General features: G+C 33.0%; 3 protein-coding genes and 2 long non-coding RNA genes across 11 annotated transcripts; 3 read left to right on the top strand and 2 right to left on the bottom strand.

Annotated features, from left to right (window-relative positions):
- The first annotated feature begins 130 nt into the window (after positions 1-130).
- On the top strand, positions 131-7,500 carry LOC126923355 (putative uncharacterized protein DDB_G0286901). 5 transcript variants are annotated; one of them, XM_050736719.1, is made up of 6 exons: positions 131-498; positions 839-878; positions 1,125-1,242; positions 1,581-2,021; positions 2,103-2,311; positions 2,389-7,500. In XM_050736719.1, the coding sequence occupies exons 2-6, from the start codon at positions 842-844 to the stop codon at positions 5,247-5,249; spliced, it is 3,666 nt and encodes a 1,221-aa protein (XP_050592676.1). In that variant the 5' UTR covers positions 131-498; positions 839-841; the 3' UTR covers positions 5,250-7,500. The 5 variants fall into 5 exon arrangements, with proteins under 5 accessions (XP_050592676.1, XP_050592679.1, XP_050592677.1 ...); XM_050736722.1 differs by lacking the exon at positions 839-878 and having other exon boundaries at positions 1,129-1,242; XM_050736720.1 differs by lacking the exon at positions 839-878.
- Positions 6,070-10,402, bottom strand: LOC126923363 (sodium-independent sulfate anion transporter-like). Of its 2 annotated transcripts, XM_050736747.1 has the most exons (10): positions 10,160-10,402; positions 9,667-10,080; positions 9,395-9,549; positions 8,670-8,967; positions 8,207-8,519; positions 7,968-8,129; positions 7,759-7,899; positions 7,439-7,584; positions 7,157-7,348; positions 6,070-6,872 (listed from the first exon to the last, which is right to left on the bottom strand). In XM_050736747.1, exons 2-10 carry the CDS (start codon positions 9,799-9,801, stop codon positions 6,609-6,611), a joined length of 1,806 nt encoding a protein of 601 aa, XP_050592704.1. In that variant the 5' UTR covers positions 9,802-10,080; positions 10,160-10,402; the 3' UTR covers positions 6,070-6,608. The 2 variants fall into 2 exon arrangements, with proteins under 2 accessions (XP_050592704.1, XP_050592703.1); XM_050736746.1 differs by having other exon boundaries at positions 9,667-10,402.
- Positions 10,403-13,105: 2,703 nt separating this feature from the next.
- On the top strand, positions 13,106-15,361 carry LOC126923382 (uncharacterized). The gene is made up of 5 exons (XR_007713137.1): positions 13,106-13,172; positions 13,290-13,476; positions 13,545-14,436; positions 14,540-14,740; positions 14,964-15,361. It is a non-coding gene; the product is annotated as an uncharacterized LOC126923382 (long non-coding RNA).
- Positions 15,362-15,417: 56 nt separating this feature from the next.
- Positions 15,418-19,540, bottom strand: LOC126923369 (probable chitinase 2). Its single transcript, XM_050736759.1, has 9 exons — positions 19,397-19,540; positions 17,662-17,859; positions 17,417-17,576; positions 17,248-17,344; positions 16,958-17,164; positions 16,684-16,881; positions 16,474-16,602; positions 16,225-16,389; positions 15,418-15,784 (listed from the first exon to the last, which is right to left on the bottom strand). The coding sequence occupies exons 1-8, from the start codon at positions 19,458-19,460 to the stop codon at positions 16,225-16,227; spliced, it is 1,218 nt and encodes a 405-aa protein (XP_050592716.1). The 5' UTR covers positions 19,461-19,540; the 3' UTR covers positions 15,418-15,784.
- Positions 16,271-21,086, top strand: LOC126923383 (uncharacterized). 2 transcript variants are annotated; one of them, XR_007713139.1, is made up of 5 exons: positions 16,271-16,417; positions 19,182-19,607; positions 19,971-20,014; positions 20,102-20,511; positions 20,588-21,086. It is a non-coding gene; the product is annotated as an uncharacterized LOC126923383 (long non-coding RNA). The 2 variants fall into 2 exon arrangements; XR_007713138.1 differs by having other exon boundaries at positions 20,102-21,086.
- The last annotated feature ends 377 nt before the right edge of the window (positions 21,087-21,463 follow it).

Genomic DNA, 21,463 nt, shown 5'->3' with positions numbered 1-21,463 from the left:
GGCATTTCGTTTGTTGGGGATGGTTCAGAGAGAAAGTGCAGTTCGCATATTTATCAATAGAGGGACTGCATTTCTACTGCAGTCGGTAATTTAGGGAGAACAAGTTAGGCTTGTCGTTTCATCGAGTGACAACCAATAAATTTCCAGTGTTTCGAAACGTCCTTCGAGGGGGGCATTATTTGAATTTCGAAAGCTTATTACGATTCTAAAATAACAAATTTTTCACATATATGATAATTATTATTAAGATAATCGAACGTCGTAGTATCGAAAAAATATGTACAATGAAAGGGTTATATAAACGAGACTTTTTTCTTATTCACTTTGAAAATTTTTCTTTCGTTTGCATTTACGCATCCTCCTGTCTATCAGTATTATGGCGTCCTTTACTGTGGTCGGTTGTTCCTCCTAATCTCTGTAAATTAAGTGGAAGAAAAACTTACGCTGCTAAAGTTTCTGGTTTAATGCTTTGGTTGCCATCAGAAGATTAATTATACGGTAACCGGATAATTATCATTATCGTAGATGTAACCATCACATTATTTCTAAGTTTAACATTTAGATTGATGTCGTACCTATTCGATTTCAATTGCGTCGTAATTGTATTTATTGTAATTGTTTTTGATGTTCGCGTTAATTATGTATAACATGCGTTTGATACAAATTCATTGACCAAAGTGATTGTAATTTTTATCGTGTTTTTTGTATGTTGTCCGTAGGATAATTTCAGAATTTTTATGTGAGGTAACATATATCGAACGATTATTTTTTTGTTGTTTATTACTTCAAATTTGCTACTGATCTTAGGTCATTTAGTGAATATAATTTGTGTCAGTAGGACATGCGGGAAGGTATCGCCCATTGGCAATTCATTAGAGGTATAACGCGTTTAACTATTTACTCTGCATATATTTTATTTTTAATATTTTGCATCGTCCCATTATTTTGTTTCACAATATTATTGATTGTGACTACCTATGTTCAGTATTGAGATCGTACCTGTTATTCATATATCATTTACAATCTTATGAGCATGTATTCCTTTAATCTGAATTCTGAATAAAATAATGTATTATTTTTTTGTCAAGAATTATATTTTGTTTTTGTACCTAAATTTGTAATAGGTAGAATGGATTCCACTGATACAGATTTAGAAAAGAAATTTCATACAGAGCAGATGGCCTTAATCGGCAAGATGCATAATATGCAGTGGCTAAAAAGTAATTCTCAGTTATCAGGCCAGTACGTTTATATCTATTTTATATATTTTGGTTTATTTAAGTTTTCTTTATTTCTATATCATTTCATATTATTACTTTAATGGTTATTAGTATGCCTTTTATTGTAAAAACTTTAATAAAATATATTCAAACAAGTGGGATGTTTTCTATTAATGTTACATTTAATTATGCCGTTAAGTGCTATTGTGATGTCCTTTGTTATACAATTAAAATTATAAAATGTAAGCGAGTGATATTAATTCATAGTAGAATCTATTATATCCAAAGAAAACATAAAATATTAGGAAATTATTCATAACCGTATTTCCTAATGTTCTGTATTCATCTTTTATATTATAGCATAAAGGCACTTCCAGATGGAAAAGAAACAGTAAATAATACACTCAAAAGTAAAGTAAATGAAGGAACACAAGAAAAAACTGAAGTTGTCTCAACTAACACTCTTTCAAACAGTCCTGAATTAAATAAGATTGATTCTATTTTAAATAAAGATATTAATGAAAACAATAATACTCTAAACAAAGATACATCTCAATCACCTTTAGAAATTGTTGATTTTTCTCAAAAAGATATGGAGACTGTTTGGAACAAAGATGTTAATGTAACTAATACACTATTTCCAAATTCACAATCTTTGGTAATGCAAAGACTGGATGAACAGGAAGTGATCAATACATCTTTGACAGAAGATATTGTTACAGTTCAATTAGAGCAATTTAGACTTAATGAAGAGGAAAATAATAAATCTGACAAATTACATAATGAAGCTGATAGCAAATGGTATGTAACAGATTAATTTAAGAACTTATTTTCTTTATTGTAAATTTCTCTATGTTGTATCTGTATTATTTATGTAATCAGGGATAATAGTCAGCATAATATATCTAACTTACCAAAGTCAGACAGTGATGTGGATAATCAAGTAAACTCAAAGCAGTGTCATGATAACAACAATAATAATGAAAAATCTAAAAGTCAGTCACCATTGGACACAAAGACAAGTATACAAAAGACAACTCAAAAAGTTAATACTAAAAGATTGAATGATCAAAAGATTAAAAAACAATCAGGTTGGAATGAAATTTCTTAAACTGGCTAGAATATCATTGTAACGAATTTGCAGTAAAAAAATGTCTTCTGCTTGCAGGTTCTTTGAAAGAATCTTGGACTCCTTCGAAACAGACTTCTAAATCTAAGGATGACTTATTAAATTTATGTAATGATAATATAACTTCAACTTCTATGGATTCAAAAAAGGTAGCTGTAGGGACAACTCCTAAGCTTAATGATAAATATAGCAAAGTCAATAGTTACAATAAAAATCTAATCATGGGAAAAGGAGCACGAATGAAGGAGCAACAGTTTTTTAAACAACATTTTTCTACATTTAATGATAGTGGTAATAAAAGCACATCCATAGAGGGATTAGATGAGAAAAGTAGATCTGTTGCAACAAAATTAAAACCAAGTAAAAATGAATCAGACAAAAAAAATAATGAAATAGATGACATAAAAAAATGTCATAAGATTCATGTAACGCGTACTCAATCATATAATGTCCACTATAATAGAAATAAATCTTTAATAAAGTCACAGCAACGATATTCAAAAAATGCAACTAAGCCAGAAGAAAATGGTTATATTAATAATTCAACTGGCTTTAATAACAGTATTAACGTGTCTAATTCAGCTGAGAACGTATCAAGAAAGAAGTGCGAAACTCAACAACCTTTAGTAAATAAACAAATTAGCAGTATACAATCCAATCAGAATGTTTCTGGAAAAGGTACAAAGAATTCAGGTATTACAGAATGCAATATAAATGAAAGAAGTTTAACAAAGACAAATTCAGTATCAAACAAACGAAGTTACTCAAATTTAACTAATGCAAAGAACAACAACGAAAGAAATATTAAAGATGATCAAGCATACAATCAGAAATTTAAAAAAGATTCTAATATTTATAGGCGATCTTCCGGTATATTTCAGACGCTTATCAAGGATGTAAATGGGAAAATGAAAACAGATGATCATAAAAGGAGTATTACAGATAATAACTTAACAAAAGATTATAGAGTAAATCGTATTAATTCAGCAGATACAAAGATGCGTTCTCAATCTGAAGGCTCAAAGATAACTGTATACTCACATAAGTCAAGTAACGGTGCTAGTAATATAAAGACTGATGCATTAGATTCACCTGCTATAAATAATGTACAGTCTATAAAATCATTAAATTGTTTTCCAAGTAGTACCAAAGATTGCACAAGTATATATACGTCATGTCATACACCACAAGAATCACAGATTTCACAGGCTTCTTGTAATGAAACTGAAGTACAATTTGTGAAGACTGAACAAGAAGATACTAGTAATAATAATAGCAATAATAAAACAAGTACTAGTAATTCAGAAACGAAATCAGTTAAATTTTTAGATAACATTCAGGAATTTAATATGGCACATCATTCTGTAACATCATATTCTGATAATTCTATGCATCAAAGCAAACCTCCAGCAAATTCATTTTATTCTGATTTACAAAATACACCACATACAAATAATGCTCAACAAATTGAAAACCACCAAAATGTACAAAATAGGAGTTATTTCGATAATAATAATGCTCAATATAATAATACAACCACCAGCAGTCAAAGTAACGAACGAGATTTACATCTTATGGATTTAGTACATCAAAAACCAGAACAAACATCGCATATGTCACCACAAAGCATATTGCCACAGAATAATTCTAATCCAGCTATCGCTATGGGAAATGGGTTGTCCTATCAGAATATGCCTGCTGTCTATCTAAATCAGTATAATAATGCACAAACTGTACCAAGAAAAACAGCTGACAGTACAATCATCCCTCAAAATATATTAATTCCGAGTACCTCTTCTTACAGTATAGAAAACCAAAACATGTTGCAAACCGACCCTTCTAATATTCTGATGCATAATACTCAAACGTCAGTTCTACCACCATCAGGTTTTCATAATCATCCTATAACTACACAGCATAATCAGTGGAATTTGCCTCTTCCAGATATGTTTCTTTTTGGAAATGTGATAAATCCCGCCCATTCTTTGAACATCCCAATTCAGAATTCCAGACACATGTGCAACGCGGATTTCAACAACATCCAACAGAGTTACTTGCAACATCCGTTATTTTACGTTCCACCAATGTGTATGCAAAGCTGGAATCCAATGATGCAGTATCCAGCACGATTATTCCAAAATCCACCATACAGCAATTGCACCACATTTCCAAATCAAGCATTACCACCGAACAATTTGACGGATTCTATGAATTGTCCTGTACCGACGTCGGTGCAGAACAACTTATATAAACATTTCCAGCCGATGCAACCTCTGGAAAATGCTCCGAGCTTTTCTGTCCCTGTAAAACTTGACAATTATATGCAAGGTTGTAAAACGAACAGTGTTAGAATGAAGGCTAATACTGTGGATGTTCACATGAGAGCTAGTCAATATCGAGCACCTGTGCCAAATGAGTATCAAAATTGTTCTCAAGATAGTCAGCTGATGGTACCGTTCTCATACGCAGTTACAATGGATCCTATTGCGAAGAATGGTGCGTCGAATATGCACATGCAGGTGAATCAGAAATACGAGCCACGCGCTTTTAATTCTACCAGTTATCAAAGAATTCCAGAGAGCTGTCCTATGTACCACAATAATCAGGACTCTAACAACAGGAAGGATGACGTATCGAACAATAATTCCGAATGTATACCACCTATGGTATCACCAAAAGAATGTATGTATTACGGAATTAATTATTCGCGGAAGACTGATACTATGCAAAATTCATCCATACAGTCGGATATAAAATCCGCAACTTACAACATGCACGCTGTTAACGCGCAGCATTACATCCCTCATTTTCAAAAGAATACGACTTACCACGCATCTTCAAAAGAGCTTTCAACCAGGCTAAACACGGGACGTAACATGCGCAAAACAATGGATCAGTAAGCCTAGAAAAACAGTGAACAGTACCATGCATATACACTTATTTCTTGTTTTCGATAGATAATTACAGTTATGCGGTACAAAAAAGGCGGTTGCACATTTACCTTACGATTTTTCATCTGTTTGTATCATCGTTATCTTTATATATGTATATGTATGTACATGTATGTATATCGTACAAGTCAGTTTTTTAATTAATCTAGATATAATATCACATACATCGTATTAGATGTCACGCACTATTAGAAGATAGTTTTCAAAGTTGAGAAGCTTTAAAAAGAAGTTTATATGATACTGCCATTTGTTGGAAATATTACGCGATAGTTCATCTTGTTTCCTAACGTAACAGTGTGAAAGTAGCAAATCTATTTTCTAGATTTCCTTCAGATATTTATATCCACCATGATTATTAGACATTGATGTTACTCGTTACTTGGATTCTATGTACTTTTAAAACAATAATCAAGCGCTTGTTACGAGACGTTTCACGTCGTGCAATTGGCGCGATACACGATGTGTAATTAGATGCAAATTTTCAAAATATTTTTTAAGTTCCTACTATCGAAAGTATTATAACGATTTAGGGTTTAGTTCGCATTACAAATATTTCCGTTCTTTCCTTTTCTTCTTGAATTCGATTCCTTAGTAGGTACATGTGATATCGTTACGATGATAATTTATGCTCTAATCGGTTACAGTGTTAAATAATTTCGTTTTTACGACCTAATATCGGCAAATAATTTTGTTTACTTCATTGTTTCTTTCTGTGTTATTTGGAGGCAAAGAGTTTTATAATATATATATATTTTTGTTTAAATATTGCTTATATTGTTAAGAAATATCATATAGTTTATTTTTCGAGGACTTACAAGTTTTTACAAAATAAAACGTAAACTTGCCATATTTGGTAGATGTTATATATATATATATAAATATATTATAATCCCTCGACATATTCTGATATGCATTTATAACCACAGTATTATTCTTTCATCTGTATTATGAAATGCACGTGTCAATAGAATCTCTTTGAAATAGATAAAATAAAGTAATTTCTGATGAATTATATCATTGCTGGTCGATTCGTATATCTTTATAAAAAGTTAAAAAAAAAAACTTGCGAATTATCTTACGGTTCATATATACATCATAAACATGCGTTAATGTTCATTACGATTTTATACGATATCGTTGATAGTCTCACAATTCAATTTCAATATTATATTATATATATATATATATATATTAAAAAAACAAAAAAGGAACAAAAAAAGAGGAGTCGTAGAAATTCCAAATATTTTGTTGAAGATTCAATTATCGGTATCTCTATTTAATTTTCATGCCTTAAATTTAGAGTTCGTTTCAAAGCTTAGTACTCGTTAGTTCACATCTCGTGGCACTGATAGTTATCCCATTCGACATATCTATTACTTCTGCACCAATTTCTTTAGCTACTTTGGTCGTACTCAATTCTTTCAAAATAGCTACGAGCTCGGCATCGGTATTGACCACATCGATCGTTTCTTTGGAGAGCGATTGGATACTTTGTACGATTTCCTTGGACGGTCGTAGCATTATCAAGAAATGATTCTGTTCCTTAAAGTCTCTCACTACCATATTTAATCCCTGTAAATGTTATAAATCGAGGAATTTGAACAAATTAACGAATTGTGTTCAAATCTGTCCTAGATCTTACATCTTTGAGCGATTGTTGAGCAATCGAGTTATATCTTTTCTCCATTATCATCGTAATATAAAAATCTCTGCTATTTTCTCTGTAAACGCGATTAAGAAAAAAGAAGAAAAATATCTTTTTGTAACAAGGATGTGAAAGAAACTGGGGAAGGAGGCTCGAAGAAGTAAAATCCAGGCCAAATTCGTAATCCGCTATTTCAGATAATTACACTTACATGCGCCGCAGTGAAATCAATTTTATCGATGTGCTTGCAATCTAGTACGACGATTTTCGTGTTCTTGAAGTTTTTCAGTAATTTATGATGATCATTAGCTAAGTTCTCTAACAGGTATATCCTCAGGTAATCCACCGCTGGGAACAGCAACCCGGCGCTGGGACGCACGAGGATGTAATTTAACGTAGGAGTCTGCGGTGAGAAAAAAAATAAAATGGGGATATTTTTAAAACAATAGCAATCTCTTTATCAAGTCTTTGTCTATCATTGTTATGTACTTACATTTCTGTATTCGATATATATTGTCGGCCTGGCGTTGAAATAAATTAATATTGCCAGATCAATTGCTACTCCTATTAAAATTCCCAATTCAACACCGGCGAATAAACATGCGAAGAATGTTGTAAATGTCGGGATTAGATCTCGTTCTGGAATCACATTTTCGAATCAGTATATTTTGAAATGGCTTATGACACCGTTATCAACATTCTCCGAATGACCTTGATATAGCTCTGTAAGCTTTCATCCCATTGTAAGTTACGATTCTACTAATTTCATTTATTATTATTATTTTATATTAAGTTCGATTTTTTTTTACTCACTGCTGCATTTCCAAATAGGTCGTATCATTTTCACCTCGACCATGAATATCACCGCACAAACTATCACGGAACTTAAGGTCGCTCTTGGAATGTAATAGAAGTACGGTGTGAATAAGCTCAGAGCAAGAATGACTAGAATACCTATAATGGATACCTAATTTGCATCACATATTCGCGAACGTTTATAATCGCGAACGTTTCATGGTTACCTGTGTAGATACCGCCCAAGGGCGTCCTTACGCCGGAAGCATCGTTCACGGCGCTTCTGGAAAACGAACCAGTGACCGGCATGGAATGGAAAAATGATCCAACAACGTTGCACAGACCCAAAGTTAACATCTCCTGAGTAGCATCGAGCGACTTTCCTCGTGCTTTTGTTAAAAATATAATTAGCGTTTCGAAGAGCGTCGAGAGCTATCGGAAAATGAAATATCGCTTGGAAACTTACAAAACGCCTTCGCGATGGCAACATTCCCAATGATCGAGATCAAAGGAACGATTATAATACCGGTACCTAAATTTTTGCACATATCGAGGAAAGTTACGGTTTGATTTCCAACGTTTATCGAGAAAGGTGGTGGAGTAACGGAGGGTAGTCCGGCCTCGACGTGACCTGTAAGAATGAAAGGTGCTCCACCGCGACTTTCGAAGACGTACGATACCACGGCGCATAAAATTACGACGAGGGCGTTTCTACCAGTTCCAAGGAACCAGATCAGTTTGCTTAAAATTTTATTCGAGACCTTGGCATCTTTGAGTATCTGGAACAAGAAGGAAATAAAAAGGAGTTGTATGAGTATCTATGACTGACTCGTTTTTCTCGTTGATTTTCTGTCTTCTTTTTTCCTTTATTACGTATTCACAGCGCTCACGAACTCGTTTTGCTAGCGATAGAGTCCATGGTGAATTACCTTCAAGGTTAATAGAATTAGAATGCAGCAGCAAGACAAGATCAGGTCAGGGATTCTGGTCCGGTGGATGTTGCTAACCAATTCCCGCCAAATCTCGATGAAACTTTCCCCGTGTATCTTCAAGCCTAATAAACTCTTGATTTGACTGCAGGCGATAATTAGACTGGCGGCTGACGTGAATCCCGATACGACAGGTATGGAAACAAACTCCACCAGAAATCCCAGTCGAAGGATTCCGAGAACTATCGTAACGCTTCCTGACAAGAAACACAGGAGGATAGCGTACTCGGGAATACCTCTGGAATACCATAAGAGCAGAAATATTAACACGTTCGAACACAAACGAACCGTGATTGCCAAAGCTACAGAAATAATTTGGGGTCTCGCGTTTCCGGGATCAAAGAGTAAGAGCTAAATGAAAGGCTATTCGTCAAAAGTTCCAAGTATTTTTAAACGTGATTCATATGATAAAAGAAGGTACAACATCATTAAAATAGGTGGATCTCAAGACTAAGGCTGAAAGGAAGTCGAAGTAAGATAACTACATTTTAAAGAATAACAGCATCTTTTCAGTCGCTATTATATTATATGATGACTCCAATTGTCTGCTATGATATACGCAAATTCAACCATTGTGTTAGTCAATTGAGATGGTTCATTCATAGGCTTGAATCTTAAATTAAGTCTAAAGGAATAATGTTTCCGCGAGAATGTGGACAGCTTACCTCGCGTACGTGTATGTTAACAAAGAGATCAACGCAGTTGGGCCAATATTAACTTCTCGACAGGTACCAAAAATTATGTAAACGAAACTTCCAACAAACGCGCTGTAAAGACCATATTGCGGGGTCAGACCAGCCAATCCAGCGTACGCGATCGCCTGAAATTATATCAAGCTTGTTCGAATCGGATCGGTTATGGGATCATGAAATAGACATCGCGAAACTTTGATAAGACTTTAATTCACGACGATAAGATCATGAGCTTTGGAAAATACCTGTGGTATCAGGGTCAGGCCCACCGTGAAACCCGCAACCAGATCACCCAATGCATCCTTTGTTCTGTACAGGGGTAGCCAATTCAGAACAGGAATTCTGTTCTTCAATAACTTTTCGAAACTGAATCCAGTCATGTCATTAAAATTTTCTTCACCTCAGTCAGTCTTTCTTTGACCTGAACCAAACAATTTCAGCACATTTTAACTTGGAATCCTGAAAACACGATGTACTCCGCTGACTCGATTTGAATGGTAGACCACGACGAAGGAAGAACTTTGATTTTGAGCTTCAACCGACTCTCCGTCGTACTCCATCAGCGTGTCTTCTCACTATGCGAACTGCATCGTCTCATTAATTAAACGCATACCCCCTTTCCATTCAACGTCGACGAAATGAGCCGGCAATTAACGGATCTTCGAGTGACAATTAGTAAGTATAGCAAACAGTTTGACGTGCGAGGACACGGTTTACAATCACCTGACTGGTACTCACGTGAGAACGTTTAAGCACGTGATTCACCAATTTCTTCATCTAACAGTTGCCACGAATGTACCACCTTAGTATTTTACTGCGCTGTTCACCACGATCTTTCATTTCAGTTTCACTTTTCTCTGTCATTGATAACGCACCGCGATAAGTGGTCCGCCATAAAATGCGAAAAAAAAAAGAAAATAGATGTCGATGGATGGAATGTTTCTTGGACAGAAGGAACCTACCGATTAATGTGTCGTCTTGTACCTGTTCTATACACTGATTGAATCTACAGCTGTTTCACACGTGCCTGATTCTCCCACCATTGTGGTCTGCAACTGCTGATACGTTCGTTAGAATTCGAACGCATGCGTCGATCCTTCTCTAAATGGTCACTGGGTTTGGCAAACGCAGATTGTCGCTAATTTACCTAACAAATGTTGGGCGTTTTTTCCATCGCCCTATATCCGGATTTTCAGCATTCTTCTGAGCTTCCCGTTGGTTGTTCTCCACTCGGATAATCATCTGCTCTTCTCTTTATTTTTTGAACTAGCCCTTTTTGCACACATCCTGTATTTTATATAATTCATACTTTATATAATTCATACGTCCTTTCATATGGGCCATCAATAGTATTTTGTTGTAAGTAGCTGTAAGATGTAAAATTGCAACGATGCAGCATCGCTAGTCTCCATCGAATATCATATTTCTAACAGTTACTAAGTTCTACACTTGTTTGTATTGCCTATAATTTTATATTTTATTTGTATAGATTTATAATTTACTTATTTACTCATATATTAAGATTTATAATATATTATATTTTTGTTATATTTTTAATGTATAGGATCGCAACGAAATAGCATTTCTGGTTTACACCTGGTCTCACGTGATAATAAAATACAAAAAAAGATATACAAGAACCACGATTCGTCGCAAACGATAGTGATCAAGGCATTCCAATTATTGCAGCGTAATACGACGGTAGCTTATCCTTCGGTAAAAAACATCGTTACGTCAATCGGAAATAAACATGAAATTGTTGCAAGAATCGTCGAGCCATCGTGAATATCCGATTGTTCCAGCACGGAATTCCTCCCGCGCATTATCGCGGAATGTGTCAGTGGACATTGTCAATCGACAACAGATACGTTCCGCTACACTTTTGCACGACCCTTTTCTTCTTGTTTTTTCACTGAAGTTCTTTTTACCAGTGAGTTTCTTGTCCCGAGAGAATGGTTGAAATTCTTATCATCGAGCGCGACACATCGTGTGCATGCCTGTAATTTCAAGGACGTTGCGTGGTCTTGAACGACGTTGTGTTTTGCATGTTAACGCGGCAAGTGTAACGATGAATTCACGAAAGTAAAGCAAAAATTGTCAATGTTTTATGGAAAAACATAGCACGAAACTTTTTAATTTTTAGATTTATTTCTATAGTACCAAAAGTCAAAACGTAACGCAACAAACAGTTTTAATATATATAACGTTGATCGATGATAGTATTCTTAAAAATTGAAGCAACGATTGAACGATAATTTGTTTTATCGAAAAAGGCGTTTAAAAATGTTCACGAAGCATTACGAAGCTTAAATAAATAAATGAATAAATAAAATATATTTGTGGACTAGTACAAAGTTTATATAAATAAATAAATAAATAAATAAATAAAAAATGTTCAAGAACGAGTGTTAGCTCGAAAATTAAATAAATAAGAAAAGAAAAGTAATTTGTACCGATGGAATGAATCGAATGTATGTTATTTCTGATGCTTGTAAACGAGTATCTTGAAATAGCAAAAGAATTTATACATGGTAATTACAACAACTAATATTTACGTCATGACGAAGGAAATAATTTTGCCTACACTTGTGAATATTAAGAAATTGCAGTTTCACATTAGAATATGTTTAAAACACACATACTCGTGTTGAGACAGCTTGAACAAGACTACTTTGTACGCAATAAATCAATTGTCATTGGTCAATTGGAAAGGAAAAAGACAGGAAAAATTATGGATTATGTTCTTAGTATTGTATTCGACAACTGAACGCATATAGATCTGAACATAGAAATTAATTGCCTAGTTGTTAATTTTTACTATCATATTTATTACGATGAAACTTCCAATTTTGTTTTATTATTGAATAAGAAATAGTTGGAACAAATATAAAATGCGTTCGTTCCAAAGACAAAAATCTGGATTTATTTATTTATATAATTATTTATTTACATTATATTATTAATTATTTATTTATATATTTTTGGGTATCTTAAAAAATATCATAAAATATGTACACAGCTGCTAATGACTGAAATTTGAATTTAAAATTACCCAAGGTATTTGCGAACAGTACGAATTGAGATCATATTTAAAATTGGGTAAAATATTTAAGTTGTGATTTATTGAATTTGATCAATTTGATTTCGCTTTCAAATAAAGCCGTAATTATTATAATTTTATTTTTACAACCTCTTTACTAAAAGTTCGCAAGAATCATGATAAAAGCGTAGAAAAATATTTTATCATTCGAGTTAACGCTGTTTCCAAGACGTTAAATAATCATATTATACGTCAAATTATTGTTTCATTATATGTCTTGGAAATTCCACTGTTTTTATTTCTCTGTCTCGCTAATTTTCTAATGTGTCTCTATTTTTCATATCAATCTACTTGCTTGCCCATTGCTTCAGACTATGTTTATATTTTCCTTTATTTGCAGGAAAACTCGCACGTTCTAAAATTATCTGTGCTCCGTCATAGCTTAAACATGTAAATGAAAGTAATTGTTCAAATTACTAGTGCAATTAATTTTATTTTCATTGCCTGTTCGTCGAAAGTCCACGAAGATCTTGCTAAAGATACAAAAATTGTAAAAGTAGAGAATTTGTGACATATTTGATCATTTGAGTGGATGGATTAGTACAAATTGAAATGTCACGTTTTCATGGCGTTGTCCACTCTTTAAATTACTGGCTGGCAAAAAAGAGAGCGATCTAGGGTTGTCTAAGATTGGAGAGATTCCTCGTACCCGTAAGTCAAATTTACATTTTAATTTTCAAACTTCTTCTTCGTCTATTTTGTTTTGTTCTTCTGTTTTGTACGAATCATAATTTTAGCATCTTTTCCGATTGTTTGACTCTTTTTTAGAAAGGAAAGGAGCAAAATATTTTTTGAGAAATGAGGACGATGCGTTCTTTTCGATTGGGAATATATTAATAGAAAATAACGATACATCTAACAGATCACAAACAAAATAAAGGCATCGATGAAAGACGTGATGCAGCGTGTAAGGCGCATTTTTCTCAAGAAGTTCAGGAACAGAAAATGAATAAAAGTTAGCATTCTTGTCTCTCACTATACTTTATGTATTATTTATATTATATTTATTACTATATTTTATAGCGATGAAGTAAAAATCCAATGGAAAGATTTTCGTCCCCCATGTTTAAAATTAACATTACTTAAAAAATAAAGTCGGTCACTGTGATAAAATAATAATACGTAAATGGAATTTACCGAATAATAAATCTGAAATATATGTACAAGTTAAAAGTGACTCAGCCTTCGCTGTTGAGATATTTAAGGACACTTCCCAACTTGCTAAATTAATTCTGATGAGCGATGTGAATTTTGCTAACAAAGTACAATTACTATAATCCTCAAATATTCCTTTGGAAGGAAGGTGGAAAATCTACAATGGAATTTTTGTATGAATTATTTTGGACTATAAGCTTTGTAAATTCAACCAATCGCGGGGAGACACAATCGCGAAGAAACACGTCAACGGGAGTCGTAAATTCCCGTTAGGATTCTACGAATCGACGCCGCGAGTAGATCGATCCCCTGATTTCCGTTATGATATAACTCCGTGATTAACAGTGTTATAAATTATGTATTTTTCAACAACTTAGTAGAATAACACACTTTGGTAACGTCGCTGAGTATGAGAACTGCCTTGATTGATACCTCCTTGATCTTGATCGGATTTTGACTGACAATCTGATAGATGAAAGCCCTCGTGTTGTAATAGACGTAGCGATTGATCAGACCCGACTTTGAGTGAACCGACTCATCAGAATCAATCGAATGATCGAATGACTAAAATCGAATGTAAAATTATAAATAACTAGAGGAGAAAAAAACAAAGATATCCTGCACATGGGATGAGCATAAGAAGAAATTCTGACTGGGAATCTAAAATTTTGTATCTAATAAAACGTGCAGGATATCTGTGCGTAACAGTAATATTATTGAATTTAAAATCAATTCTGCACTGAAATCTCTCGATGATAATGTAAGTTAAGTGCAATTAATATTATTATCTTAAGTAATTATTTTATTAATGATATATTATTTATTTAAACGAACTTTCTGATGAATTATAAAATTTTATATAGAAATAAGTGTCAAGAAAATGCAGTATCGGGGTACTTATAAAACGTATTACGTACCTGAGTTATTTGCGCCCTGGTGGCAGAAATAGGAATTAAAATTTTAAATCACATCATCTCGCGCGCTGTCATGTTGAAAGGTGGCAGCATGAATTCGTGAACAATATGAAAATTTAACGTACATCGGCATGTCAGTGTTTCAGAATGGTAAGAATCTTCTAATTTGAATTGTTTGGACGGACCACGAATCCTCGTGTTTATTCTAATGGTGGAAGTCGATCACGAAAATTCTAGTATTTGCGTCGTTGTCAATTAGACAGAATTGATTTTACTATACTTTGGGTATATCTAGTAGCAGAACGATATTATATTGGTCTGCAATATGTTAATATACAATTTGTAGTGTTTTATGATATTTTCATGTAAATAGGTGGATATCAAAATAAATTTCAAGAAATTTCAAGAATGGTATTCGGGTACTGATAGAATATAATACGTTCCTGAGCCTGGATACGTAACAAGCGCACTCTGGTGGTATGTTTTTAAACTAAAATTCAAAGTTACACCATTTCGCGCGGTATCGTATTTTGAGTAAAATATTATGCAGAAAGAGTTTAAAAGTTATCATTGTCTTTTTGAAGTATAGAAGATAGTAGTTAAGTGCAGAAGTGTTACCATAAACAATTATATTATTAGACATATTCATATTACAATTGTAAGATATCATCGCCTGTTATTATGCACAATTTCATAGTAAAATTAATATGTAATAAAATGTAGTAAAATAGCTAGGAAGGCTGCATTTGTGTCTTATTTATAATTAATAGTTAGTAGCATTTAATCAAGATGTTAGTATTTCATTGGATATTTAACACATTGACAAATTCTTTGTAAGGATAATTCTTTGCAAGATATATTTCTCTATTTTACATTTTACATTCTTTAACTGTTAGCTATTCTACAATTCTCTTGACACTTTACGAAACAGTTTCTCGCATAGATCCATATGATTAGTTTAAAATTTTATTTTAAGATTAGTTTCCCGCGTCTATTTTCCTTAAATCTTCTTTTATTGTGTGTTTTGTATAACGATCTAAAAGTTGAATAATTTCCAAACGCATATCAAGAGGACGATTTGTTTATTCATTAATGTTTCAAGTTCAGTTTAAAGGCTTGTCCATAAGAGTAAGATAGATGGTGTCGTGGATCCTTCCATTCTCCTCCATTTGCAGTACCTTTACACGATGAAACCTGGGCAATCGTATTATATCGATAAATAACTATTATTATAATTAATATTTGATATACAATTACTAATATATAATTATAAATTATACATATAATAAATAAAACGAGCTTGTTGTTTGCGATCGCGATCATAGTTTTGGTCACCGTAGACACAAAGTCCCATTTATTGTCACGTCAAATCCGCCATTAGTCGATATTTCCATTACGAATAAGGACAGCTTTAGAGGAACATTTTCGAACGAATAAAGAGAGAAAAATCAGTCCATCAATCTTATCTTTATAAAATTTTTAATACTGTCTCTTCATTACTAACTCGTCATTACCAAACCGTTTCAGGTATAATATGCAAAAGATATGAATATTATTAAAATAAAACTATGAGGAGATTATGTGATGGAAAATGAGTTATTGTCTTCTTTACCATTATCCTTATCACTAATTACCTAATCTTTTTCAGATAGAACCACGTTAATCGATCTTAGTAAAGGATATCTGTCACTTGTTGGATCTAGGGAGTCGTGCAAAGATGCGCATTTTCCACTGAAGTCGTCGGTATCGATGCTCCAAACCATTACACCAGCCAAATTTAAGCTCATTGCATATTCGATCTAAAAATTTTAGAAAAACATTATAGAGGTAACGCGTGTAGTACTATCATTTATTATCATCATTTGTAATAGATATTAATCAACCTTTTCTTTTAAACTCTTTGCGTTATCATATGTTATAACGAATTGCTCGTCAACGATGTAAGGTGTAGCGCTACCATAATCCCAGCCATGTACCCAAGAACTTCCATAATTCACTAATTCTTCACAAATCTGGAATTATACACGTTTCAATTATATTATAAAAAAGAAATAGATAAAGTATCCAATTAGTTTGACAAAAGTAAAACTTACTTCATTGTATCCCATAAAACCATCTTGGAGTGTATAAGGCCCTTGAAACCCGTTTCCGACGATCGTTCGATTCATTGGACTTTCTTCAGGAGAATTTAATATGTTCGTCAATACAAAAGTTCTGCCATACGAAGGCAAGCCTAATACTAGTTTATTTGCTGCTGCACCTCTACTTAAGTAATAATTGAGTGTATCCTCCTAAACAAAAATTTCATTCTATATGTATTTCATCAACGGTAGTCGATACTCATTGTAGTCTATCCAAATGCATTACCACGTCCAGCTTATCTCCAGCTTTTAATGGTGAATTCGGCAACACTTTTCTATCCCATGATCCATGGTAATCGTAGGCCATTAAATGCATATAGTCGAGATATTTAGAAAGTTCGGGAATATTATATCCTGCATCGATGGTGTCTTGACCAACACCTAAAGCTGCTGTTAATAGATAGTTCGACTCTTGGAATGCTTCTTTCAATTCCTATTAGAACAAAGAATATGATTAATTTTTGGCTCAGGCAAAACTATAGTTTCGATGAAATTACTTTGCGCTACGTTATTTACCTTCAGAAGCCTGACAAAATTTAGTTTGTCTAGTACACTACCACCGCGTGATCCAGGATACTCCCAACTTATGTCCAAACCAGTAAAATTGTACGCCCTGTGAATTAAGGATTATCGTACAAATCAGCAAAGTATAAATATTAAACTGTCTTAATGTTTGATTCCGTACTTAAGGAAGTCTACTACACTCCTAACGAACGTAGATCTTCGTTCAGGCAATGAAACAAGATCAGAGTACTTTTTACTACCCTCGTTATATCCTCCAATTGATAGTAGAATGTTTAAATGTGGATACTGTGCACGAAGTGCGGTCATTTTTTTGTAATTCTCTGGAATATTACATAGAACGAAAATGTCATTTATATATGTAGGTAAACTTTTAATCGTGTCGAGTAATTTGCAACATGTATTTACCCCTGGTAACATCTAAGTAAGGATCGAGGCTCTTAATGGCCCATGTCGTGCTGTCCAGCCCGGCGAATGTATATATGAGATGTGTGCAAAGTTCTGGTTCAATATTAGAAATATCAAATTTTCCATTACCACGTCTGTAAATGGCCCAGGAAGCGACATAACAAGTTACTACCTTATTATGCTTAGGTCCTGATTGAGCTTGATAAAAAAAGAAACATAGCTTTAATATAAAGTTTATTCCAACATTTTTTCGCAAAACATTTATTTCTATGTATATATGTATAATAGATTATCACTATTTTTGGTTATTTATATGTCTTTGAGCAATAAAGTGAAAGGAAGGTTTCATCGAAATGTCAGATTTCCATTGCATAAGCTATCAAACAAAATGTCAAACTTATTCTAAATTTCTTGTTAAGCTAACAAGTTAAGCTTTAAGTTAACAAGCTAACTTGTTGCATAGTGTATCATCATATAATAGGAACGTAATCTACAGCCGGATAAAATCTTTAATCTCTATATAATATAATCTCTGTTAAAGATTTCATATAAGATCTCTTTATAGAGATTATATACAGACATTCTTTATACATAAAGATTTTATATATATCCATATAAATCCATATATGTATATAATCTAATAAAATCTAATCTAATCGAATAAAAATAGATGTATAATTTTTATATCTATACATATATCTCTGTAGATAGAGAACTTGATAAAAATAGTAGCTTCGCTGACAAACTACTATCTCATTTTATTTTATCAAGCAAATGCAGAACAATTGTTTTAAGATATAAATTATGGTGTTCGCTTTTTTATTGAGAAAATGTTATATGAAATACCGCGATACTTTAGCTATCTATCTTTCATATCACAGAATGAATGGTAGTCGATGTTTAATGCCCCGAAAGGCGAATTGCAATTTTCTGACTTGAAATAATAATGCATAACTTCGAAATGAATGTATGGAATATAAAAACTGAAGCGCTATTTTGTAAAGGAAAATCGTTACTTATATATGTTGGATTTTACATCCCGTCAATTTTATCTATGGTTTCTTACAATTTTCCCATAATCCTGAACAACTTTGTCCAGTATATATACGGTGTATATAGCGGGTGGCCGGTTCTAGTTTTCAAGTTATACACAAAAGTATGTTTGACATCATACAATGAACCTGTCGATGTATTACCTCCTCGTAAATTTTGATAGGATTCTTTTAAATATGTTTATAGTGGCGTACGAATAATGAAAAAATTAATGAAATACTAATAAAAAATTGGGTAACATCGATAATAGTGTGACTACATCACATACCCTATAATTTGAACACACACATGCATACGCAGGCAGTGATCACAATATCTCATCTATAATTCTGTATAAAATATAGAAACAAAGTACATATATGATGTCATACATACTTTTGCGTATAATCTGAAAACTAAAACCGACCACACTATATATGTATAGGAAGAAGATGTTAAGAATGTTGACCTTGACAACATATTTCTAGTTCTAGGTCTAGGAGTAACTATTCGGCAACTTCGCCAATTATAATTTCGTAATATCTTAGGACCCATAGAATGATGCCTTATTAGAATTTTAGATGTCTGAAGGAATACAAAATTTACTATCCTCCTTTGACTGTAAATATATACTCTTTGAAATTTAAGTTATGCGTTGTCGTATTAATGCTAATGAAATGATTTTAATTTAATAGGTACTCACCTAGAATGCCATTGCTACTGAGGAGCAATATTGCAAGTAGAGATAGGAACACGCACACCTTCATTGTTGGGAACAAATAAATTCGGTTTATACCGAATTATTGTCCTGGTAGATAGCTTTCACCTGACCACAGTGTCCTCGAAGAAAAAAAGCAGTCGTGCGTGTGACTTGCAGCTTGGATATTTGTGTAGTAAAGGCGTAATACCTACCTGTGCGTATTCCATATATATATAGTAAATTTCCGGATAGATATTAGGATAGATATCAGGATAAATATCAGGATATATATCAGAATAAATATTAGAAAAATAAGAAACAAGCAGATTTAATTGAAAAACAATTTCCGGCAAAGATAATCATTCCCAGAAGTAAAAGAAACATTGGATAGCATTTTATACTTTTACAATAATTCAGATATCTAACTTACTTAGATTACAGTACGATAATACTTAGCGATTCGTTTAATTAGTTTTAAACAAAAATATAATTTCATATGTCTAAAACATAAAATGTGCATTTTTTTGTCTTTTATATTTTCATGTTTGTATTCTCAAATCAATTATTAATTATATAGGTTGATGCATGTAGCTTGGATTACTCCACTTCTTGGATTACTTCGTAAGTAATGATTTTAATAAAAAGTGTTTCACATAAAAGTTGGATGTTTCGAGCGGGATATAATTTGATTATTTTATTTCTTTGTAGGGGGATGCGTAGAGGATATGAAGCTCGATTTTGTTCTCCTTTCTTTTCGAATGTTCCTTATATATCCATACCATCTTTTTATCTTACATATTTAAAGAATTATAGCGGAAAATACCTTACACAAAGGCAGCTTCGTGATGGTGTCGAAAGATATGAAAAAAAATGTATTCTGCTTTTAATTATTTTATTAGATGCGCAAAGAGTTGTCCAATAGTTTCCAAAAATGTATCTATTCTTATGATAACTTTTTGAACATAGCTGCGTTAAGGAAATAATTCCTTGAACATGTAATAAAATCATTTTCAAAGCAGAACATATTTCTTTTGATAAATCCATGGTGTATACGATCATACATAAATTTACTATATCTTACAACTCTATTCTACTTTCCAGCATAAGATTATATCAAGGTATTCTTTTAGTTCAATTATTAATTTATTTACTTATATTATTTTATTTAATAATATTTCGAGGTCGATATTTCAGAATGTGAGATACCATTGACTAAGAATAGGATCGCTGTGTACTCGTCTATATTCCTGTACCGAGCCAGTGATTTCCGTTACTTCGAGTTTCTAATTGGAACCGATAGATGACAGCACACATCTAGAAAGGGATCGTACTACTGTGCGACAAGGACAGATATACTGGTCGCAGACAAAGGGCGCAACAAACACAAATATAGAGTTTAGCGACGATAACATTTCGAGACACATAAATCGAAGAAATTTTCATTCATAAAAGATATTAGTTAAGAGGATCTATTTGTAAATTGTTTGTAATTGTATCTTTTGAACTGGACTGACTTTCTTCCTTTCTATTTTATATCATCATATGCAATCATACAGCTTCCAGTCTTCTTAACATAGAACATATCAATTTTACTTTGATAAACAAAATTACGGTTTCTGTGTACTTAGATTTTCTGTAAATACATCTATAGACTACAAGTTGTACAGTAAACGTTGCACAGGCAGATCCGTAATCTGTAGAATCGCTATTGATTCGCAAACCAATAATAATCATTACTTTTATCGCGTTCGTTGAGTAGAAATCTGCTTCGAAATATGGTCAATTCCTTTCCAAGGAAATACATATTCCTTCTTCTCTGGTCTTTCTTATTTGTTCGGTTAACAACGACTCAGTCTCGTAGATCCGAATCAGAAGGAACCTCTTTACGACCACACGAGGTAGAAACTCAAGAGTTGTTCGTTGTTCATTGAAAGTGGCATGGCTTAACGAGCGAAAGAAAGAAGAAAAATACGTGTTGCGTGGTAATGACAAATGGTGATTCATCGTAAAGGGCAAATCTCTGGCATTCGTTTTGTTTTATGTTACGTCACGCAGATCCGCCGATTTTAC

Source organism: Bombus affinis, chromosome 13 (genome assembly GCF_024516045.1).
Source record: "Bombus affinis isolate iyBomAffi1 chromosome 13, iyBomAffi1.2, whole genome shotgun sequence".
NCBI classification, from domain to species: domain Eukaryota; kingdom Metazoa; phylum Arthropoda; class Insecta; order Hymenoptera; family Apidae; genus Bombus; species Bombus affinis.
This window is presented reverse-complemented; position numbering and strand designations above follow the sequence as displayed.